The sequence below is a fragment of the Hippoglossus hippoglossus genome, chromosome 13, assembly GCF_009819705.1.
Source record: "Hippoglossus hippoglossus isolate fHipHip1 chromosome 13, fHipHip1.pri, whole genome shotgun sequence".
In the NCBI taxonomy this organism is placed as follows: domain Eukaryota; kingdom Metazoa; phylum Chordata; class Actinopteri; order Pleuronectiformes; family Pleuronectidae; genus Hippoglossus; species Hippoglossus hippoglossus.
Genome location: NC_047163.1, coordinates 23595558 through 23614716, shown reverse-complemented (window position 1 = coordinate 23614716; position 19159 = coordinate 23595558). Strand labels below are relative to the sequence as shown.

General features: G+C 40.6%; 1 protein-coding gene across 7 annotated transcripts in view; it reads right to left on the bottom strand.

The window, feature by feature from the left end:
- rap1gap2a (RAP1 GTPase activating protein 2a) overlaps positions 1-19159 on the bottom strand; it is a 93268-nt gene that overhangs the window by 20617 nt on the left and 53492 nt on the right. For all 7 annotated transcript variants that reach the window (XM_034603331.1, XM_034603332.1, XM_034603333.1 and 4 more), the window contains one exon: positions 5022-5106. In XM_034603331.1, coding sequence (XP_034459222.1) covers positions 5022-5106 — 85 coding nt within the window. The remainder of the gene's footprint in view (positions 1-5021; positions 5107-19159) is intronic.

Sequence of the window (19159 nt, the reverse complement as noted above, 5' to 3'; positions counted from 1 at the left end):
TAAGGATAGCTGTGCAAACCTGTGTGTGTGTGTGTGTGAAATGTTAACTTGAATTACATGAGAGCAACAGAACTAAAAGACTAAAAGCAGTATTTGCAGCCTTAGGTTCTTCCCTCTCTGATGAAGATATCATATAACGCCCTTACAGACTGTTGACCAGTTAAAAAGACACTGATGCAGCTGGTCCTCTGGCCGTGTTTGGGTGTGTTTGGGCTCCTGTGCTGCTGACAGTGTGCTCAATCATCAGCTATATCCACTATACAGTGACCAGACAACAGCAAGGACAAGAGACGCCTGTGTTTCTCTGTCTCTGAGATGCATTCTGCTAATTTCTTCTCTTATCTTTCTTAACCATCTCAGGATTTCTTGGCTGTTTTTGATTTCTCTATCTTTTCCCTCTCCTTCTCTCTATCGGTTTCGTTTTTTTTTTTTTTTTCGAACTCTCTCTCTTTCTCTCCCTCTCTCTCTTGCCCAGCAACAACATCAGCATCTCTTATCTCCCATGGCAACCCTACCACAGACTGCGGGCAGATTAGATCAGCTGCTTCTGACACTCAGCGGCTGCAAGAATTCTTACATATTCATGTGGAGTCATGAACATATTCAACCGCACGTCGACGGCAATGATCATGTCCTGACATCTTCAGGATAAAAAGCATAATACATATAAATATCCAGTTAACTTATAATATAATTAAATTTAATTAAAAATAATAAAAATTAAACTCTAACACAGCTAAAGTGCTTTGTTTCTTTTCACACGTTGAGCTCTTGTTATAGCCACAACAGTCCCTCCCTGTTTAGTCGAATGCATTTCACTTCTGCCTGCAACATGTGAGAGCTTTGTTCAGACTAGCTGCACCTCAGAGTTTGCAATGTCCTAAAATGACTGCAGCGTGATCCACAGACACGTCTTTCCACGACAAGGTGGGGGCATGAGTGGATGGGACAGATGTGCATTAAAATACAGTTACAGAGCCCTGTAGGTGGAAAACTGGCTCATATATGCACTGACACACATTTGTATTTGATACCTCAGTCAAAACTGTTTTGGTGTGGCCCTTGGGTTATGAAATACTGTTGTGATATGCTGTAAACGTGGGAGTAAATCTGCTATGAATAAAACATATAACCATGAAAGTTTAAAGGATGCGTCGTCTGTATAATTCAATCACAACACTGACTGTAACTGCAATTATTCTGCTGCACTGTTAGGTTAGGTTGTAAAAATCCTCTTAGATTAGATTCATTGCAATTGCAGGATTTATATGCAGGTAAACACACTTTCTGAGGAAAGTTTATGTCTTTTTAGTTAAAATACAGACTTACCTTAACAACAGCAGCTACATCTGAACCCTCCCTGTCTTCCTTCTATCTTTCCTACTTCTATTCTAACATCCTCTACAGTCTACATTTACTAAAGAACTTCCCTCCCACTCACTTTTAATCTCTATTTTGCTTTTAAACGTCTCAAGCTCAAACAGGAAAATCAAGTAAGGCGGCATTCAACAAAACAAAAGCGGCCATTCCAGTGTGTATATGTCTATACACTACACAAAAACAACACAAAATACACACATACACACTCTGTAGGTCTGGATTAACAGCTGTCTAATGGTCTATGTTTTGCTGTCTTGATGGAAGCGTCAAGTTGACTGTTGACATTAAAACAGTGTGACTACAGAGCGCGCGCACACACACACACACACACACACACAGGCTGCATTACCTGTAATTAAATTGGATTATAGGACTTAACCCTTTCTATTTGTCTGCAGGAGTAGAAATACTCAGTTCATGAATAAAGTCGAGTACTTGAGTGAGCATACTTTATTACTTTCCACCACTGCTAACTAATATGTTTAACATAGATAAAGATGGGAAACACCTCTCCACTTCCTCCCAATATCTCGAATATAAACAGCGCCATCATTTGAAGTTGTACCTTTAGATCTAACAGCTAATCCTCCTGCTGTGGCAGATCAACCTTTCACATGTGGCATCAATTATGTGCTCTTATGCCTTTGAGTACGGCACAAAGAAAAAAAGCATAATGAAGGACAGTGGAGGCCTCTTGTCCCAAAGGACTTTTCTTAAAAGTGTCCTTGATGTCCCCTGGGACTCCAGAGAGCCGATACAACCGAGACGTGGCAGCGAGGTCCTGCCAATACATATGCTCCACCAATCGCGAGTCTGCCTCAGCTGTCAATCTTGACGTTTCACAGCGTTTTTATAGCATTAAATAATTAAACCCAATCTTATCGGAAAATGACACCCTAACTGTGAACTAGTTCAGGCAGCAAACTCGAGCTGCCCCTCATCCACGACCCTCTATAATACAAACGATGGTCTTTTTAAGCTGTAAAGATTTCCCATCTCTCCCTTTGCTTGTCAATGCCTCTGCTGCCCTGCGTCAGTATCGCTGCCTGTCGATTCAGCCCTGCCATTCCACCCCCATCATATTAAGGTTATCTTCTCTGGGGAAGGGATGAAGTCAGAAACTAGACACCAAACCCTAACTCTGTTCTGCTGCTGCAATCAACATTTCAAACATGACATGAGTTGTCTGACTGAACCTCCTTAAATAAAACATTTACTTTGACTTTTTAGTTCGGTCCATGTCCCATTCATTAATATGGAGGAGGCAGGATCTATAGCCTATACTGCAGCCAGCCACCAGATGGCGATGGCCTCCCTTGTGGGGAGCTGTTAATGTTATCCATCTTAATATGGAAACTGTGATGTTTACGCACCACTGTTATGACCTCTGACCTCTAGATAACCTCTCCTAAACAATAAAAGACCTCAAAGAGACAACATTTCCTTACTTTAACTTTTTAAAGCATGTTCTGTTTGCTTATATAAAGTCATTATCGTCCTACAACCAGCTAAAGAGCACAGTAGCCATGTGTGTACCAGGTTTATAAAACCTCCATTGTCATGCAAGTCTGGCCGACCAGGTGGCTTGTGTTTATGGCCACTGTATTGGAAGGGCAATGCAAATAAGTACGTTGTGTAGCAACAACGTGTAGCCTGTGCAATCATGTGTGAACACGCACAACACAGGACCAGATTGAAATTGGTGTGTATAAAAACTCACAGCGAAGCGGTGGAGACTTGGTTTGGTCAATATTACTGCATTTAGACTTTCAGATTCAATCTTTCATTTATGAGCCACAGAATCACATTTGCTTTGTTCCACACCTTTTATTTCTCTTATTTAGTGCAGACAGCAGCAACAATCTGAAAAGTCTTGGGTTTAATTTAACGGGAACTATGATTGTATGAAATTGTAACTTTCAGAAAAACTGTGGGTTTGTGATTTATAATTGCCAGAAATCAGCTGAACACTGAGTAGGAAATTTATCCTTTAAGGCTTGATCTGTATTTTTCTCATTCATCATATCAGTCTTAGGTTATTATTATATTTTCTACCCTGGCCTGACAGTATATATTCCACTGAGCAAACTTTATCCCTGTATGACTCTCCTCCTTTCTGTACTTTCTCCCTCTGTGTTGTCGTCAGCTGGTTCAATAATGATGGCTTAGTTCAAGGTGACATGCTACACAAGGGGCTCTATTCTGCAGGAGCCAGTTTCTGTATTTCTTAATCTGCCTCCCTGGAAAATGTATCCCCTCTTTTAACATGCTGGAGGAAACAGGAAGGACAAATTCGTCAGCTGAATAGTCAGTAATGTATGTCTGAAATCATTACACCTCATAATATCATATAGATTATGAAATGTTTTCTCTACGTGTGCACAATAATCTCATGGATCAATGAGACAACACGAGAAAGAGGATCCTCTTGACTGAACTTGACAATTTGTGGTCAGCACAGCCTGTACAACCATATTTCAACTGCAATTCCTTGTTCAAAACACAGTATTTTATTGGAAAGAGCCAAACCAACCTAAAGGCTCCAAATCATTGTAGAAGTAAAAACATGCAAGCTCATGACCTTGAAAGCTACTGCACAGTGTGCAGCTCAAGAGTGCCATGGCCCAATTCTCCAAACTCAGCCCGCCATATTCTAATTTGTCCCGCCAGAGTTTAATGATGAACCCCAAAAAATGTACGTAAAAAGTTAGTGCTATCGAACATAAAGTTTTTACAGTCGACGTACACAGCTAGCCAACTACGTGCATGTGCACCCACGCTACCACAACAGACTGAATCAACTCTGTGGGAAACACTGACAGTAGGGTCTTGAGAATGAATAAGGAGTAAAATTATGAGGCGGAAAAAGGAATGTATGGCAGTGTCACAGAACACAGTCCTGTTCTTGCCTTTGCTTGTCATCTCGGGCTCTTATTCTGCCTTCAGAATGATTTATATAATTTATTAATACACTGACAAAAGGATTACATCACTCTAAGCATAGAGGAGCTGCCATGGCAAAACTGAGGGAGTCAATTTACACAGTGAAGTAGCTGTGTTTACTGTCTGTGAGAGAAAGATTGGACATAAATTATGGAGAACCTTTTTTGAGGAGAATCTGACCTAACTTGACGCCCCATGAAAAATCTCAAAAATCAAGAGAATCATGTGCCAAACCACGATCCGAACCGGAAACCTTCCTGCTGAGAAGCGACAGTGCTAACCACCTTGTACATCTTTTATTAACTTTATACAATTCATTTAGTTAGATGTTAATGGAATGTATGTGTTTCAGTTACCAGTTTCACTGCTGTGGCTGATCAATGTAAGAGATAAAGCAGTGTCAACTGTAAAGAAATACCTTCCTTTGTTTTAATTGTAGTTTTGTTATGTGTGTCACATTGTGAATTTTAAGTAGTTGTGACACTGCAGCTTGTCTCTGACCTGCTGCGCTTGCTGAAGCGGTTTCTCAATGAGGATATTTAGAATCAATACGTTTTCTGATTGGTTTAAAGGTCTAAAGGGCAAAGTTTGTCAAAGAAAAAGTCAGTAAATCAATGTTTTTGGGTGAGTGTGGGTGTGTGTGTTGAGACAAATATGTGTGCACATCCACATCAATGCTCGTGTGTGTCCTGTCCTACCTTCATGCTGGGCGGTGCAGTGCGGGGTGGTGAGGGGGGACATTCTCCCAGAGGGACAGTGGAGATGTTCAGCTGCTCCTGTTTCCTGTAGAGAAGAGGACACAATAAAGAAGGTTGATTTATTGATGTTCGAGTCCATCACAATTCACCCGTCCTCTCAGGCAGACGCACGATCCTTCCCTTATTTTCAGAGTGTGGCCTAAGGACAATGTTACAGAATACTTTTATTTACCCTCAGAAGTCATTCTTCTCTCTAGAAAACAGCTTCTGACCTGATGTTCCAACATGACTCAGCATGTTTGCAGGTTTGATAGAAAACCATCTGCCTCTCCATAGGTCCGGATGCCAACTGGCTATCCAGCTGTGCTCCCTACAGATGTTGCTCAACTGGGATATCTCATTTTATTTATATTTTCATTATTATGCTAATGATAAGAAAAGATAGGATAATTACTAATAACCCTGTTTTCAACAACCTGAAAAACCAGATATGTGTGAACAACCACCACTGTCTGTGTCAGTCCAGTTCATATCCAGTATAGGCCTGCAACCTAAAGATTATATAGGTTTTATATAGATTTTTATGTCAGTCAGTGAGTCTGTTGGAAATACACAGTGAAGAGTTGTATCGGCTCTCTGGAGTCCCAGAGGACATCAAGGACACTTTAAAGAAAAGTCGTTTGGAACAAGAGGCCTCCGCTCTCCATTATGCTTTTTTCTTTGTGCCGTACTCAGAGGCATAAGAGCACATTAATGATGCCACATGTGAAAGGTTGAGCTCCCACTGGGAGACAGCAGGAGGATTAGCTGTGATATCTCTGAAGGTACAACTTCAAATATGATGCATTGAGATGGGTTTTTTCTTACGCTGAGTATGATCAAGATGAACAAGAACAGAAAAACCTGGCTCTAGTGAATTTAAATGAGGTTTCATGAGGAGACTCCTGGGCCTTTGTGGAGGTATGTGCTTTACTGAGTGTCAGCAAGTTCCCATTGTTACAGTGAAAATAGAATTTGTATCAGGTTTTACAGGATGTGCACCATGTTTCCCCTCCAAGTGGAGAGCTGTAACTGATCACTTCAGATTAAGTGAATGGAAGCGCAGGAAGAAAGATTTAATTGAGTGTTAATGTGAAATTAACATGCCCCTACTTTCCATTCATTAGCTGGAACCATAAAAGCCCCTTCTGTCTTCTCTTATGCAGCTTTGTGAAGTGGTTGTGAGCAGCAAAGACACTTGATATTGCACAGTATGAAAATTTGAAAATAGTGAACTTGAGTCCTTCAGGAGTGGAGCCCTTGAATTTACTCAGCAATTCTCATTGACGGTCAACGTCACAGCCACAGTGTCCATTTTTACCTACACCAAAATAAAGATTGGAAAAAACATCAGACAAAGCAAGCCTGTCTCCTTTTGCCATTTCAGGGCAAACCCGAATCATGTTTAGCCCTATTCCTCATTCTGAAAAAGAACGTACCAGCCATTTCTTTCCCAGGCTCAGCACTCACACAATACACCACTGTGTCTTTGTGAGTGAGGCAGTGTATTACTTCACAGTATCAAAGGGTGGGCAATGTTTGAATGAGCATCATAAGCCAAGAGTGAAAAAAAAGATTAAAAAAAGTTTTTTTTGCTGTTCATTGATCTTTCTCTTGTCAGTAGGTGTTTTCTGCCGCTGACCAGTGAAAAGTAAAAGCTTTTTCAGACACCGGTCCCTGTCCCCTCTGTGGCGCCCTGTGTGCGGCCCAAGGACGACACCTATCTCACACCTGCACGCAGAGAGATGCTGTTTGCCGAGAGTGCGTGTCCGCGAGGGAGAGTGGGAGAAGACAAGGTGCTATTGTCCTTGCTGCCTGGATTGTCTCAGGGGTGATGGAACAGCTACGTCACAGTGACTGACCTCACCCACAAATGAAGGGAGGGAGAGAGAGAGAGCACTACTGGGACAAGAGGCGGCAGGAAGCAAAGACACAATTTAGGAAGAACAAGTCATGGAGAAAGCTAGTCAGAAGAGAGTCGTGTGGAGAGAGGATTAGATGAGATGTTTTTTTTTCATCAAGTAAAGTAAAATGCAACATCACAGCTGAGGTTAGAAATTTTATGATTAACACCATAACATGTTCCCAGTGTGAGCGCACAAGGTGGTGTGCATGTTATGAGGTAAGAAAGAACATCCTGGGCCTGGAGGCGGCAGACAGGCAACTAGCACCACACTTTCATGCAGGAGAAAAGACAAGAATTTGTGTCTTGTTGCAAACTAGTCCCAGTTTGTGTCTCGGACTAGTTGTTTTTCAAAATGTTTTTCTGAAAAATATTATTCTGTTAATATTTAATAAACCAGGCAGGTCGTTTATAAGGTTTCTCTCATGAAGATATTTTCAAAAACCCTCTTCAAACCAGTGGGATAAAAAAAATATTCCATCCACTGCACGATGACAGAAGCAGAAATGGCATTAGACCTGGCTCAATTCATGGTGTGAACGTAAAAATAACTTTAACATTTTCCTTGTGTCATACAATAATTGCTTGAAATAGGACACACAATTTTAAAAAGAGATTCAAATTTTTTTCTTATAAAATACCGTTTCATCCAAATGCTTAGAAGAGTCGAAGGATTCTGGAAATTCCTTCAGAAAATGGGATTTCTTTGAACACTTCTCACAGGAGATCCTAACCATTCACCAAAGTTAAATAGAGCAAGAACAGGCGTTTAGTGTGAGGAGCAGGATGAAAGCAACACAATTCTACCTATTCCAAGTCAGTGAACCATCACACTTAAAATTTTGAGGGTGCTATTTTAAGGTAAAGGTTCAATTTGGTTGCTTTAAGGGACAAATGTGTGATTTATTTCATGAACTATTTTATCAGCTCTGTTCTGTTGATGCCTTCAGTGCTGGCTTGGAGGAAGCACTTGGGCAGTGAAATGAAATGACAAGGTCAAACTGCTTTCAATCCTCTGGCTCTGAGGTGGTACAAACACAGTCTGGCAGAAACCTCCCAGCCGCTGCCGCACACTTACATTATTAAAAATACCCAGTAAATACTGACTGACTACACAGTGGCTGCTTCACTTTGTGTGGCTTTCTCTGGCCCGGCAGTCTGCCAAGAGCAGTGAAGTCACCTCTGAACAACTCACCCATCCAAAACAATAGACATGCTCTATAAAGGATTTCAGGAAATAGCTGCTGTTTGAGGAAAAAAGTGAAATTCAGTTTAAGCACCTGTCACCTGGGGCTAAGATTAAGATGTTGTGAACCTACTGGACAAAACTAAGGCAGATCTGCATCTACATCCAAAGAAGTACAAGATGTACATTTGTTGTAAAGCAGAATGTCAGTCATCCAGCTTTCATTTCTCTGCTGCTAATTGTGGTTGATTCAACACTAATTACATCTACACAGTCATCATGTTTATCTAATGATGGCGGTAATCTGTGTTTGCACCAGTCTTTTTGAGAGACAGAGGGAGAGAGACAGATGAAGAGAGAAACCGTGATACATCTTTGTTGTTGTATTTATTGATTACACCATGCAGATAAGATTGGGACAGCAGGACATTATGGCACAGGCATGGAGACAGAGCGGGAAAGAGTGGGGAGGGAAAAAAAAGACCAACAGCATCTTGCACATCCCCCACATGATGGACAGATCACAGGAAGAGGCGATAAGAGGATGGAAAGAGGGCATCAGGGCGATAGAGGATGTGGAAAGATAAAGAACAGACGGAAAGCTAGCGGGTGAACCGCAGGTTTCGGGCAAGAGCCACCCAGGGCCTCGCTGTTGCGCACTCCTGTTTCCAGTTAGGCTTAATATTTGTTATGAAACTTGATAAGAAGCCTGGGTCTTCATGCTGATTGGCCAATTACACAACTGATGGTTTCTCTAATGGAGTTAATACAACAGTAATTGGACACAGAGAAAAGGAGAAAGCTGAGGGGCTGTGGAGAGATGGCAAGCACGGAGGGGGCAGGGAACCTAAGATCCCATCTCATCAACCCTGATGTACATTAAAGTCTACTGAGAATCAGGAAGTTGCGCAGCAGAATCCAATTGGACGTGACAGTCGCAGCTCTGATGAGCACTTTAAGAGGCTGATGTTACAGGAGACATGCAGGGAAAGGTGATGCCTGTTGCTTCATATAACTTAGGATAACTTCTCTTTTCTTAGACAGATTTTCTGTGCTTCAGCTTCAGCGCTTCTCCCCAAGCTGACATTGCTTTGCATGCCCATGAAATGTCTACTCTGGATTTCACTTCTGCTCTAGCAAAAACGTTTTTAAAACTCCCCAACTAATAGAATGCCAGGTGCAGTGATCCCCCTAGTTGTGGGTGTGTACAAAAAAACAGTGAGACTCGAGGAAATAAAGTAAACTCCTTTGAGCACATACTCCCCCACTTCACTCACCAACTCACTACCGATCTTCAAATCACTGCTCAAAACATATTTTTACAGGAAAGCATTTCTAGCATGCGACTTGTAATTATTTTCATAACAACAATCAGTCTTATAGAGTTCAAGTGTGATGTTCCTGATCTTTCTCTCCCCCTCTCCCATGGACTTTTGTGTGGAGCACTTTGTAACCTCGTTTAGATGAGTGCTACAAATCCCTTCTGTCGTTTTTGCACAAGAAACAAACAAAGGGACAGGGGTGATGAATGAAGATGAGGATTAAGACTTCAGTTCAAACTAGATTTATGTTACTGTGTGGAAATAAGTACACAGGCCATTAAAGAATCTTGTCAGATGATTGATATTGAGTAAACAGTAACCTGTTGCATAGGAGCAAAACCCTGAGATACAAATTGACAACAAACAAACCCAGCCTATTTCTGTTCTTTGTTTTGTATATCGCTACAGTCATTTGTAGCCTTTTGTGTCCAAAGGTGGTTGTTTTTGTATTTGTGGTCATTTTTCATCCCTTCCTGGATGTTTCGTGTCTCTTCCCTTTGGTTTTGTGTCTCTTTGTAGATGTTAACCAGGTTAACCACTTCAACCAGAGGCTCTTGTCCGACAGCCCCGTGATCCCTTGGGCCTTTGAGCCCATTTGGCCTGTTCAGTGATTTATCCAGACAAGGAAGAAAGAAAAAATATAGTTAATCAGAAACTATAAAACTTAAAAGGCTGTGGAATTAACTAATAAATCACATCTAAACTAAATAAGCGGAGGAGGGAGTGATTTCAGACGCAGCCTAGTATTTTGGGTTCATTTCAGCAAATGTGTGACTGAGGATAATAAGTGACATTATGAGCTACATTAGAGAACTGTAACATCTTAAAGCAGAAATTTAAATTAACACTTTGACTTATTGTCTGTCCTTGATTCCCCCTGCACCATCAACTATTAGTGGTGCAGTTACACAGTCCACTCCACAGAGAGAGGGAAAAAAAGGATGCATGACTCAGCTGTCTGACAGGAGAGTACTGGCATCCCAGATATGTGTATAGGTCAGGGGAGCAATAATTGGGAGGCAACGACGCTCCAAGTCACCGGCTGCTTCCTGTGGGAACCTTTCTCTCTTACTGTGATATGAATAGATACAAAGATGGCAGCAGGAGAAAAGAGCGTCCAGCCAGAAAACCTGCAACGCACTCATTAGCAACAGGAGGAAGAGACACAGACAGTGAGGGGGTGATGAGGAACAGGGGAGCAACATGTCTGGAGAGAAGACACCAGAGAAATGCTGCTTCTATAAACTTATATATGAAAGTGTACAAAAGTAATTGGTCCTTCAACTACAGAGCTGGCAGCAAGTAAATATCCTTTTCATTGAGCCAATGTGCTGATGGAGTAGGAGAGAGGAAATGGACTGCGTGTGTGTTTGTGAATGAATGTTCTTTGTAGTCTCAGACTAAGGTTTGTGTTATATGTGACACACACATGCAAACAGAGAAGCTGAGCAGAGACCCTGAAGTGTTTTTTGTTTGTACTCCTTAAGGCATTTTCATACCTGAAAGTCTGCATATAAAGATGGACGATATGACAGCATCCCAAAAGTGAAGCCAAAGCGCCTCGATCGCCACCTGGTGGGTTAGCCACCCTAACCCATTTTGATTTTAATTAGTTATTTGATACTATAAAAACAGGGTTAAACGTCATGATTGACAGCTGAGACAGAATCGGGATAATTTATATTATTGGGCCATCTAGCCCTTATAACACCCCTTCAACCGTAGTGTATTCAGGACCCCCCTAAAAGCGAAGGGATATACGGGAATTCCCGAATGCTTTGTGAATGGAAGAAGCGAATCAAGATGGCAACAGCTGTGTGTAAATTCTCATGTAAGTATGAAAGCTTGCATAATAATCATTAAAAAAACATTTACATCCAGCAGAATATCTTATTTTAATCCAGCAGCAAATGAAAATGGCACTGTATCGCTGTGACAAGCGTTTCAGAAAAATCGCTTTTCACGTCAAAGTGAGACTAACAGGTAACGCTTGTTATGAAGTTTGAAAAAAACGTCAGCGCTCCTGTTATAACGTTTTTACTGCGGGGCAGAAGTTGCTATGGACAAGACTAATGTTACATTGAAATAACAAACACGCTGACTGACTGTGTATTGATCAAGAGATCAATCTGCCCCATCTGTCCTGCAGTTGTCAGATGGGTCTCGATTATAATGTTAGTTGATAACGGCTATTAATACAATAACATTAGTTGATATTGTTTGTCACTGTTATAACATTGGTTGGCAGCTAATGTTTTAGCGAGTGGTGTATCACTTCCTAAAGGAAGATTTTCTAGCCCTCTTCCCTGTGGCTCCGTTTGGAACATGCCCAGCAAAGGGCACTTTATATCCAGGGATAAGGCCAAGTGAGAGGAATTGGGACAGGGCATTGCTCTTTGTCCCCATGAGGAAGTGAAATTGCTGTGTATATAGATTTAGGTCCCCATAACATGAGCAACACCTAGACCTCACACACACACACACACACTCTCACACTCTCTCGCTCTCTCTCACACACACACACACACACACACACACACTCACATATACACAGAGACAGTACAAGCTGGTAAAAGGTTATCTACAGTAGCTTTTGTCTTACCTTTGAAATGTCAGTGTTGTTTTCTGTCTCGTTGCTCAAATGGTGCTGGGACACTGATAAAGGCCATGCTTGCCTCTGTGTCTGCGGTTGTGCTTCATGCAGTATGACCGCACTTTACCCTCACGTGATTATCATGTATTTGTGGATGAATAAACAAGGAGCCCTTTGATCAAATAAACACCTGTATAATCGCTGAGAAATGTAGTGTAAACTCAAAGATAATATGCTGTCAAGTAAATTCTTTAAATGATTGTTTTATTTTCGAGTAGAGACCACAAATATGGATGGACGACTCATCACCATTTTCAGCCATTGTAAAAAAATGTTGGAGCCAGTGTCTGCGCAGTAGTGATGGTGGAATGGAGCTGATGTAATCCGGTACACACGCTCAAACAATTGCGAGTCAGTCTCAGCTATCAATCATGATGCTTCACCCTATTTTTACAGTATCACAACTTATTAAAACTGAACTTACTGGAAAATAACACATGACCATCCAATGTTTGACACATATTTTGGCTTTTTTCTGTTGGCAGTAAGCCAACAGGGGGCGGTCAAGATGATATGGCTTCCCTTCTGGGAGCTGTCCAGTTTTATATACAGTCTGTAATATAAAAGTTGTTCTCAGAAGATGTGCCACTCTCTCCTTTTCAAAAGCATTTTCAAATCAAGCATCTTCTCTTCAACTGATTGCTGAACATTATCAACACTAGACAAAGATGGTGAGGTGATAACATCAAGTATATATGTACATATATATATATTCACTCATTGTACACTTAATACAACAGACAACTGCCTCCATGCACTCTGGCTCTGCCCGCCAATACAACATTTCTGGGAACAAGTAACAACTCCACTGTTTGTATTCCTTGGCTGCAATATTCCATTTTTCCCTTCTGTATGTACACTCTGTATTCTGGAGACACTCCGCACAAATTCAACACAGATCATAACACCCCTACTAGTAGCCCTAACTATCGCCAAGAAAACAAACTTCTCAACTTGAAAAACAGGAACAAAATCAATAAATCGAAATGGTTGGAATTTTTAGCACAACAGATCAATGGAACAACAATCAGCGCTACAAAAAAAAAGTTAGAAGAGTTCAATAAAGTCTATTCAACAATCCTCAAATCTCTCCTATTGCCGATGAGTTAATGCCACAAAATAAATGTGAAAAGTAAAGTGATGTAAGCATATAACTGGGAAGGAAGGAAGATTTAAAAAAAGGAAAGCAGAGAAGGAAAAAGGAAAAAAGAAACAGAAAAATGTATGCAACTGGAAATGTGTATAAATAGAACAGAAATACCACACCCATCCTGTAAAGCCCCATGAATAAAACCCAAACAGATTACACTTATTTTTTACCTCTTTTGATTTTTTTTGTCCTGTTTGTTTTTTGTTTGTTTTTCTTTATATTATTATTTTTTTGTTAATTTTAATATTATCATTATTATTACCATCATGATTTATTTGTTTTGTTTGTTTGTCTCTTTCTCCACACACTGTCTCCTACTACCTATCTATATCCCTATCTATGTCTATGTATATGCACTAATTGTTGAATAAAGGTAAAGAGTCTGTCTATGAATCATCTGAACAGATTTCATATTTTTGATTTGAGAAGTTCATGTCCTCTGGCGCTGCACTGCAGTGAAAACACAGCTGACTGACATCATACCACTCTCTCTGTCACATCGCTGGACATGCCATAAATCCTGTCTAACCCTTTTCATTTTCCAGGAACCACTTCCTCTTTATCATTGCTCTATCTCGCCCAGTCTCACTGACTCGAGTCAAAGGAGAAAAAAAGAATAGATCCGTCAGATGACATTGAATTCTTCTCTTCTCAACCAGCTCCACCACTTCAGACTAGCTGATAAATACACCAGAGGATAAAGGTCCCGGAGAAAAAGAACAGAGATGTTAAGACAGAGAGGGAGAGGAGCAGAATAAATGGATGTCAAACAGATCGCTGAAAGAGAGGAGGCCACAGAGCGAGGCATGGGGAGGGAGAATAAATGAATCTGTGCAGACTAAAAATAGCACTCTCAATCTCCAGTGCGGAGCTGGGTAAATAGGGCTGTGTTAGTTGGGTCTCTGGACACTTGTTAGAGACAATACTATCTCATCCATTACACCCTGAGACAAGGCTGACACTCACACACATACACATTAACACACATATTTGTACAAACAGACATGTGAGTTCAAGTGCAATCAAACGTGTGCATGTTTGTGTGTGAGAGAGCCAATACTAGCGGCCCCCCATGACTTGGTAATCACAAAAGGAATGACATGCAAAAGAGGGAGAAAAAAAAAGAGAGTAAGAGAGTAGAAAAAAGAAAAGCAGGGGGAGACAGAGGAATGGAAATACAAGTGAGTCAGTGAATAAAAAGTGGTTGTGTGACACAGCAGGAGGAGGGTTTAAGTGCGAGAGGAGGGAGGGAGCTACAAGACAAGGAAAAACTGTGTAAGGTGTCCAGAGAAGCACCACTTTAAAACATCTGCTGTGGTTACTCTGCTGAACCAGGTTTTCCCTTCACACAAGTGCAGATGATTCATCCTCCATCTGGAAAACACCACCTGGAATTAAGGGTTAACTAAACAGTGTCTCTTTTTTTTCTGTCAAGTAAGAACTTGAATGAGAAAAAAATGATTCTATTCAAATGAAAAGGAAAATATAGCTTCTTCCTTATACAAATGAACAAGCAGTGACCGTCCAATCATAGCATATAGCAACCGTAGCTAGATGCAGCAGGTCAGTCAAGTTTTGGATTTCTCCAAAACTGTTGAAATAAAAAGTATAACGATGCTTTGTATCGAGTGTTTGGCGTTTTGTATTGTACATGTTACTTCCCCCGTCTGGAGGCTGCAGAGTTGCTAACCGACTAGGCATTTCAGAGGAAGCTGGCAGGTTATTACTGCTGTCGCTTATTCAGCCCAAAATATTTATCCAAACACATGTCAACTGCAGGACACAACTACAAAGACTTCATGTCTGAGATTATCCATGATATGGTCTTATGCTTTCATCCATTATCTATACTGCTTCTCCTCTAAGGGAAGCAGGCCTAGAGTCTCCAATTAACTTAAACCCAATCTGTATGTCTTTGGACTGTGGGAGGAAGTACCTGCAAACACACAGACACAGGCAGAACATGCAAACTCCACAAAGGCAAACTGGGATATGAACCGGGAACCTTCTTGCTATGTGGTGCCAACATGCCGGTCTAAATTTGAGCTTGTCTATTTAAGAGAGACACATCCCACCATCACAGTGCATGGACATGCTCTTCAGAGGAAGTCTACACTCACTTTGTATCTATGATACTGTTGTTACGACCTGTCCCAAACATCTTTATATCAAGGGCCCTGCAGATTTGCACATTTATAATAGACCACCACAAACTATTTGATGACATTTTCTCTTAAGGGACCACAGCTGTGGTGATAATTGCAAAACTGTCACACCAAATTAATCTTTTTCGTCCACAGGGAAATATGCAGTGAGGGTTTTAAAAAACAAAATAAAATCAGACGTCTGGGACATTCAGAGAAAACTAAAAGGACTGTATCAAAAGACTAAAAATAACTGGGAGAGAAAAAGATCATATGAAGTGACAGCAACTGCAAATACTTAAATGTGGAAGCTGCTATATAAGAGTACAAAAGGTCAGTAGGTGAGTTATTAATGTGAATAAGGTTTTTCAGGTTCAGAATATAGTTGGAGATGGATGCAAAGACAATCCTCAGGCTTATTATCTTCTCTGTTGCAATAACCTGAAGGCAAGACCTCAAACTCTTAGTGAAGGTTAATCTATGGTCCCATTCGCTGAATTGCTGTAAGGATGTTTTCACACCTTAAAGTTCAGACTAACATCTGAGCCAAAGTTCACGTCTTTTTTTACATTGTTGATATTTCATTCATTTAGTTTTAGTTTCACTTTGTAATTTACAGAGTGGACTAAAGACCTTTGTATGACATACATAAGTCCTGACATCTTCACCTACTTCGACTGTCTATACTTGACATTGATTGGTTTCCCAACAAGTGTGTGTCTGATGTCAGCCTGTTATCAATTTGATGGTTACTTTCCATTTAAATTGAGAAATTGAATGAAACAGTTAATTTCAACAATGTTTTTGCCACTGTAATATCATTATTTTGTCATTTAAACGTTATATTGTCGAGGCAGAAGACTGCAATTGGTCCCGTCTTACTACATTTTTTGTCCTGTGGTCCAGACTGTGGTTTGTGCACCTTTCACACCTGATATTTCAGTGCAGACTAAACTGAAATGTTTGAAGGTCCAGATGAAACTTTGCAGGATCTGACTCACCCCAACTGCTGTCTGTCGTCACATAAACAATTCTGTTTATGGCAGTGTAAAGGTTTCTATAATAAACAGACATCAAAGCAGGAAAAACATTCAAAGGGTTCTATTTTTTTAGGATGAAAAGATGCAGCTTCACATTTCCTTTATCTCATTGGATATTAAAACACAGATTCTTGTCCGTAGCAGTGCCTGAGTGGTCGTTGATTTCCACCAGCTCCATTTCCTCTCCCTTAATAACAGTCATTGCAGCAGCAGAGGACAACTTTATAAAATCAATTCTCATTGTCCTTAGTTTTTGCTACATTTAGCAGAATGAAGGACCTGTCACACCATGACCCCAAGTCCTCCTCCACAGGCCGGTGATCTTAATCCACCCAATCCAAACCCATGTAGGCTGACTAACAGCCATATCCTCAGTACCTTTTATGGGTGTCTACTCTCATCATAACTTAGGAGGACCTTGTGGGGAGCCAAAGAGTGATTCTATTTAAAGGGAGACTCAACTTCACCTGCGAGTCAACGTGACCTGTTGAGAGGTGCGTAATGTGTAATGTCTATGATTATATCTTAATTATTGTTTTAATGATATGCAAGCTGACATAGAAAGTATGTCACTCACTTTGCAAAAGGAGACAACCCTTGAGAGTCTCCACATTCACTGTCATGTAGCCTAGCAAGATAGATTTCTGAACATGTCCATTCTCGAGAGCATGCAATTTGCTAACACAGAACCACAAGGTTAGTGCTAAAGTTTAAAATATGTGAATAAACAGTCGGCAAAAATCAATGGTCATGCAATAAGCCTGGTTGGATTTAATGAAAGACGTGGATCATCCTCATTGCAATCTGCAAACTATGTTGAAAATCTGTTAGAGAATGCACCATAACTAATTTGTTCCTCATCCTTCAAACTAACCACCAGTCCTAAACCAGCCATGGTACCAGCCCAAAAGCATACTCAGCAATCTTCAGAGGAATCATTCTGCCAACAAGTCTTTCAACTTTAGACACAGGATATAGGAAAATTGCTATTTCTTATAAGTCGTTTATGGGCTGTATTTGAAATTTGAACATTCATTTGAATGTGACGGAGAGCTCCTATTTGAATTGTTTTGAATTCAAAATATACAGTCTAGAGGCCACGTCTGAAGAAGTTGCCTCGTAATCCAGCAGAGGGTGCTCAATATCAGCTTGACCTATTAGATGTCATCTCGACCAGTAAAGTAAGTCGATAAGGCCAGGCTGTTTGTCCTCCTTGTACCATGCTGCCGTATTCTTCAACAGAAACAAATGGGCGGGCTCACCTGTTAGCAGCAGCTAACATGCGTTTCATGTCAGATTTGTTCAAACTAGTTTTGTGGAAAAAGTGACAGCCCTAGTTGCTTATCAGAGTGTTCAGCCGGCTGGCCTAACTTGACATGCGGTTAGGGGAGAAAAGGGGAGTAAAGCTCACTTATTAACATGTGCAGTAAACAGTGCCAGGTTAGCTGCTTTCCCATGTTTCCTGTCTTAGTGCTAAGCTATGCTAACCAGCTAATCTAGAATCGAGAATCTAGAATCTAGTCTATGATCTTATTTCAGAGTGGTGGTGATCTTCCTATCCAACTTTAACTTTTTCAGTGCATAAGTATATTTAAAATCCAGGAAGTTATGGTAAAATGTTATGGTTTTCTTCAAATGTTTGGGAGATGTAGACGTCCAAATCCTTTTAGTCCTTGCTTCTTGACACTGAAGTGAACGGTTGATGAAAATTCATGCCTGAGGACAGTGTTAACCCCCTTTATAAGCGTTACCTTGAGGTGTTCCCAGCTGGAAAGAGAAAACCCAAAGTGCTGTTGAAGCATGAGGAAGCCTTGGGCATTTGGGATTTTATTATGATGCATCTGCTCAACATCTCTAGTTTGTCACCACTTCTATAGTGTAATTTTTAGACAAGGTAAGCATTCATCTATAAACCTAGACAATTCTCTCTCCTTGTTTTCCTCAGTAAATTAGTTTCAGACAGTGACCCTCTTAAGGTAGTTTTTGTGAGACTCAAACCTACAATTTACCACAAAGGTCATTCCTTTTCCCTGTTCTACTACTGTCTAGCTCCCCATAATCAACAGGATGTACTGTACCACTGGGGCTGTCCCATCATATAATGTACTCATTAAATAATGCAGTTTTGCTTTAATATAATTTTGGGATTGCACTGAACTCATACTTTGTTCAGGGCCTGTTTAAAATACTGAACATATAATATGCCATGTTTTTAGATGGTATATATGATTAACTCAGTTATTAAAGGCATTTCATTTTAGTGGGGGACAATTCAGCTTGTGAAATTACAGCCATACAGCCACACACACAACAAACATTTCATACACACACACACACACACACACACACACACACACACACACACACACACACACACACACACACTTTTGTGCACAGTCAGAAAACCATGAACATAAAGTTAATAAAATCACAGTTTAAATTCTCTCTTGCAAAGTTAAACCCAATGCAGTCAACACAATGTGTCCTATTGTTGCTGAGATATAAATGATGGGTTCAGTCAGTAATTCACTTTCTATTGGAGCTTTAGGGACAACAAATATCTTGTTACAATGGACGGCTTGTTAAAGAGTGAAAAAGCAGAGGTAGATATATGGATGGAGAGCATCATGAACCTTCCAACCACTGCTGAAAGGATAATTAAAATTGTAGGAAATTGCAAATTGAACACCATGTGATAGTG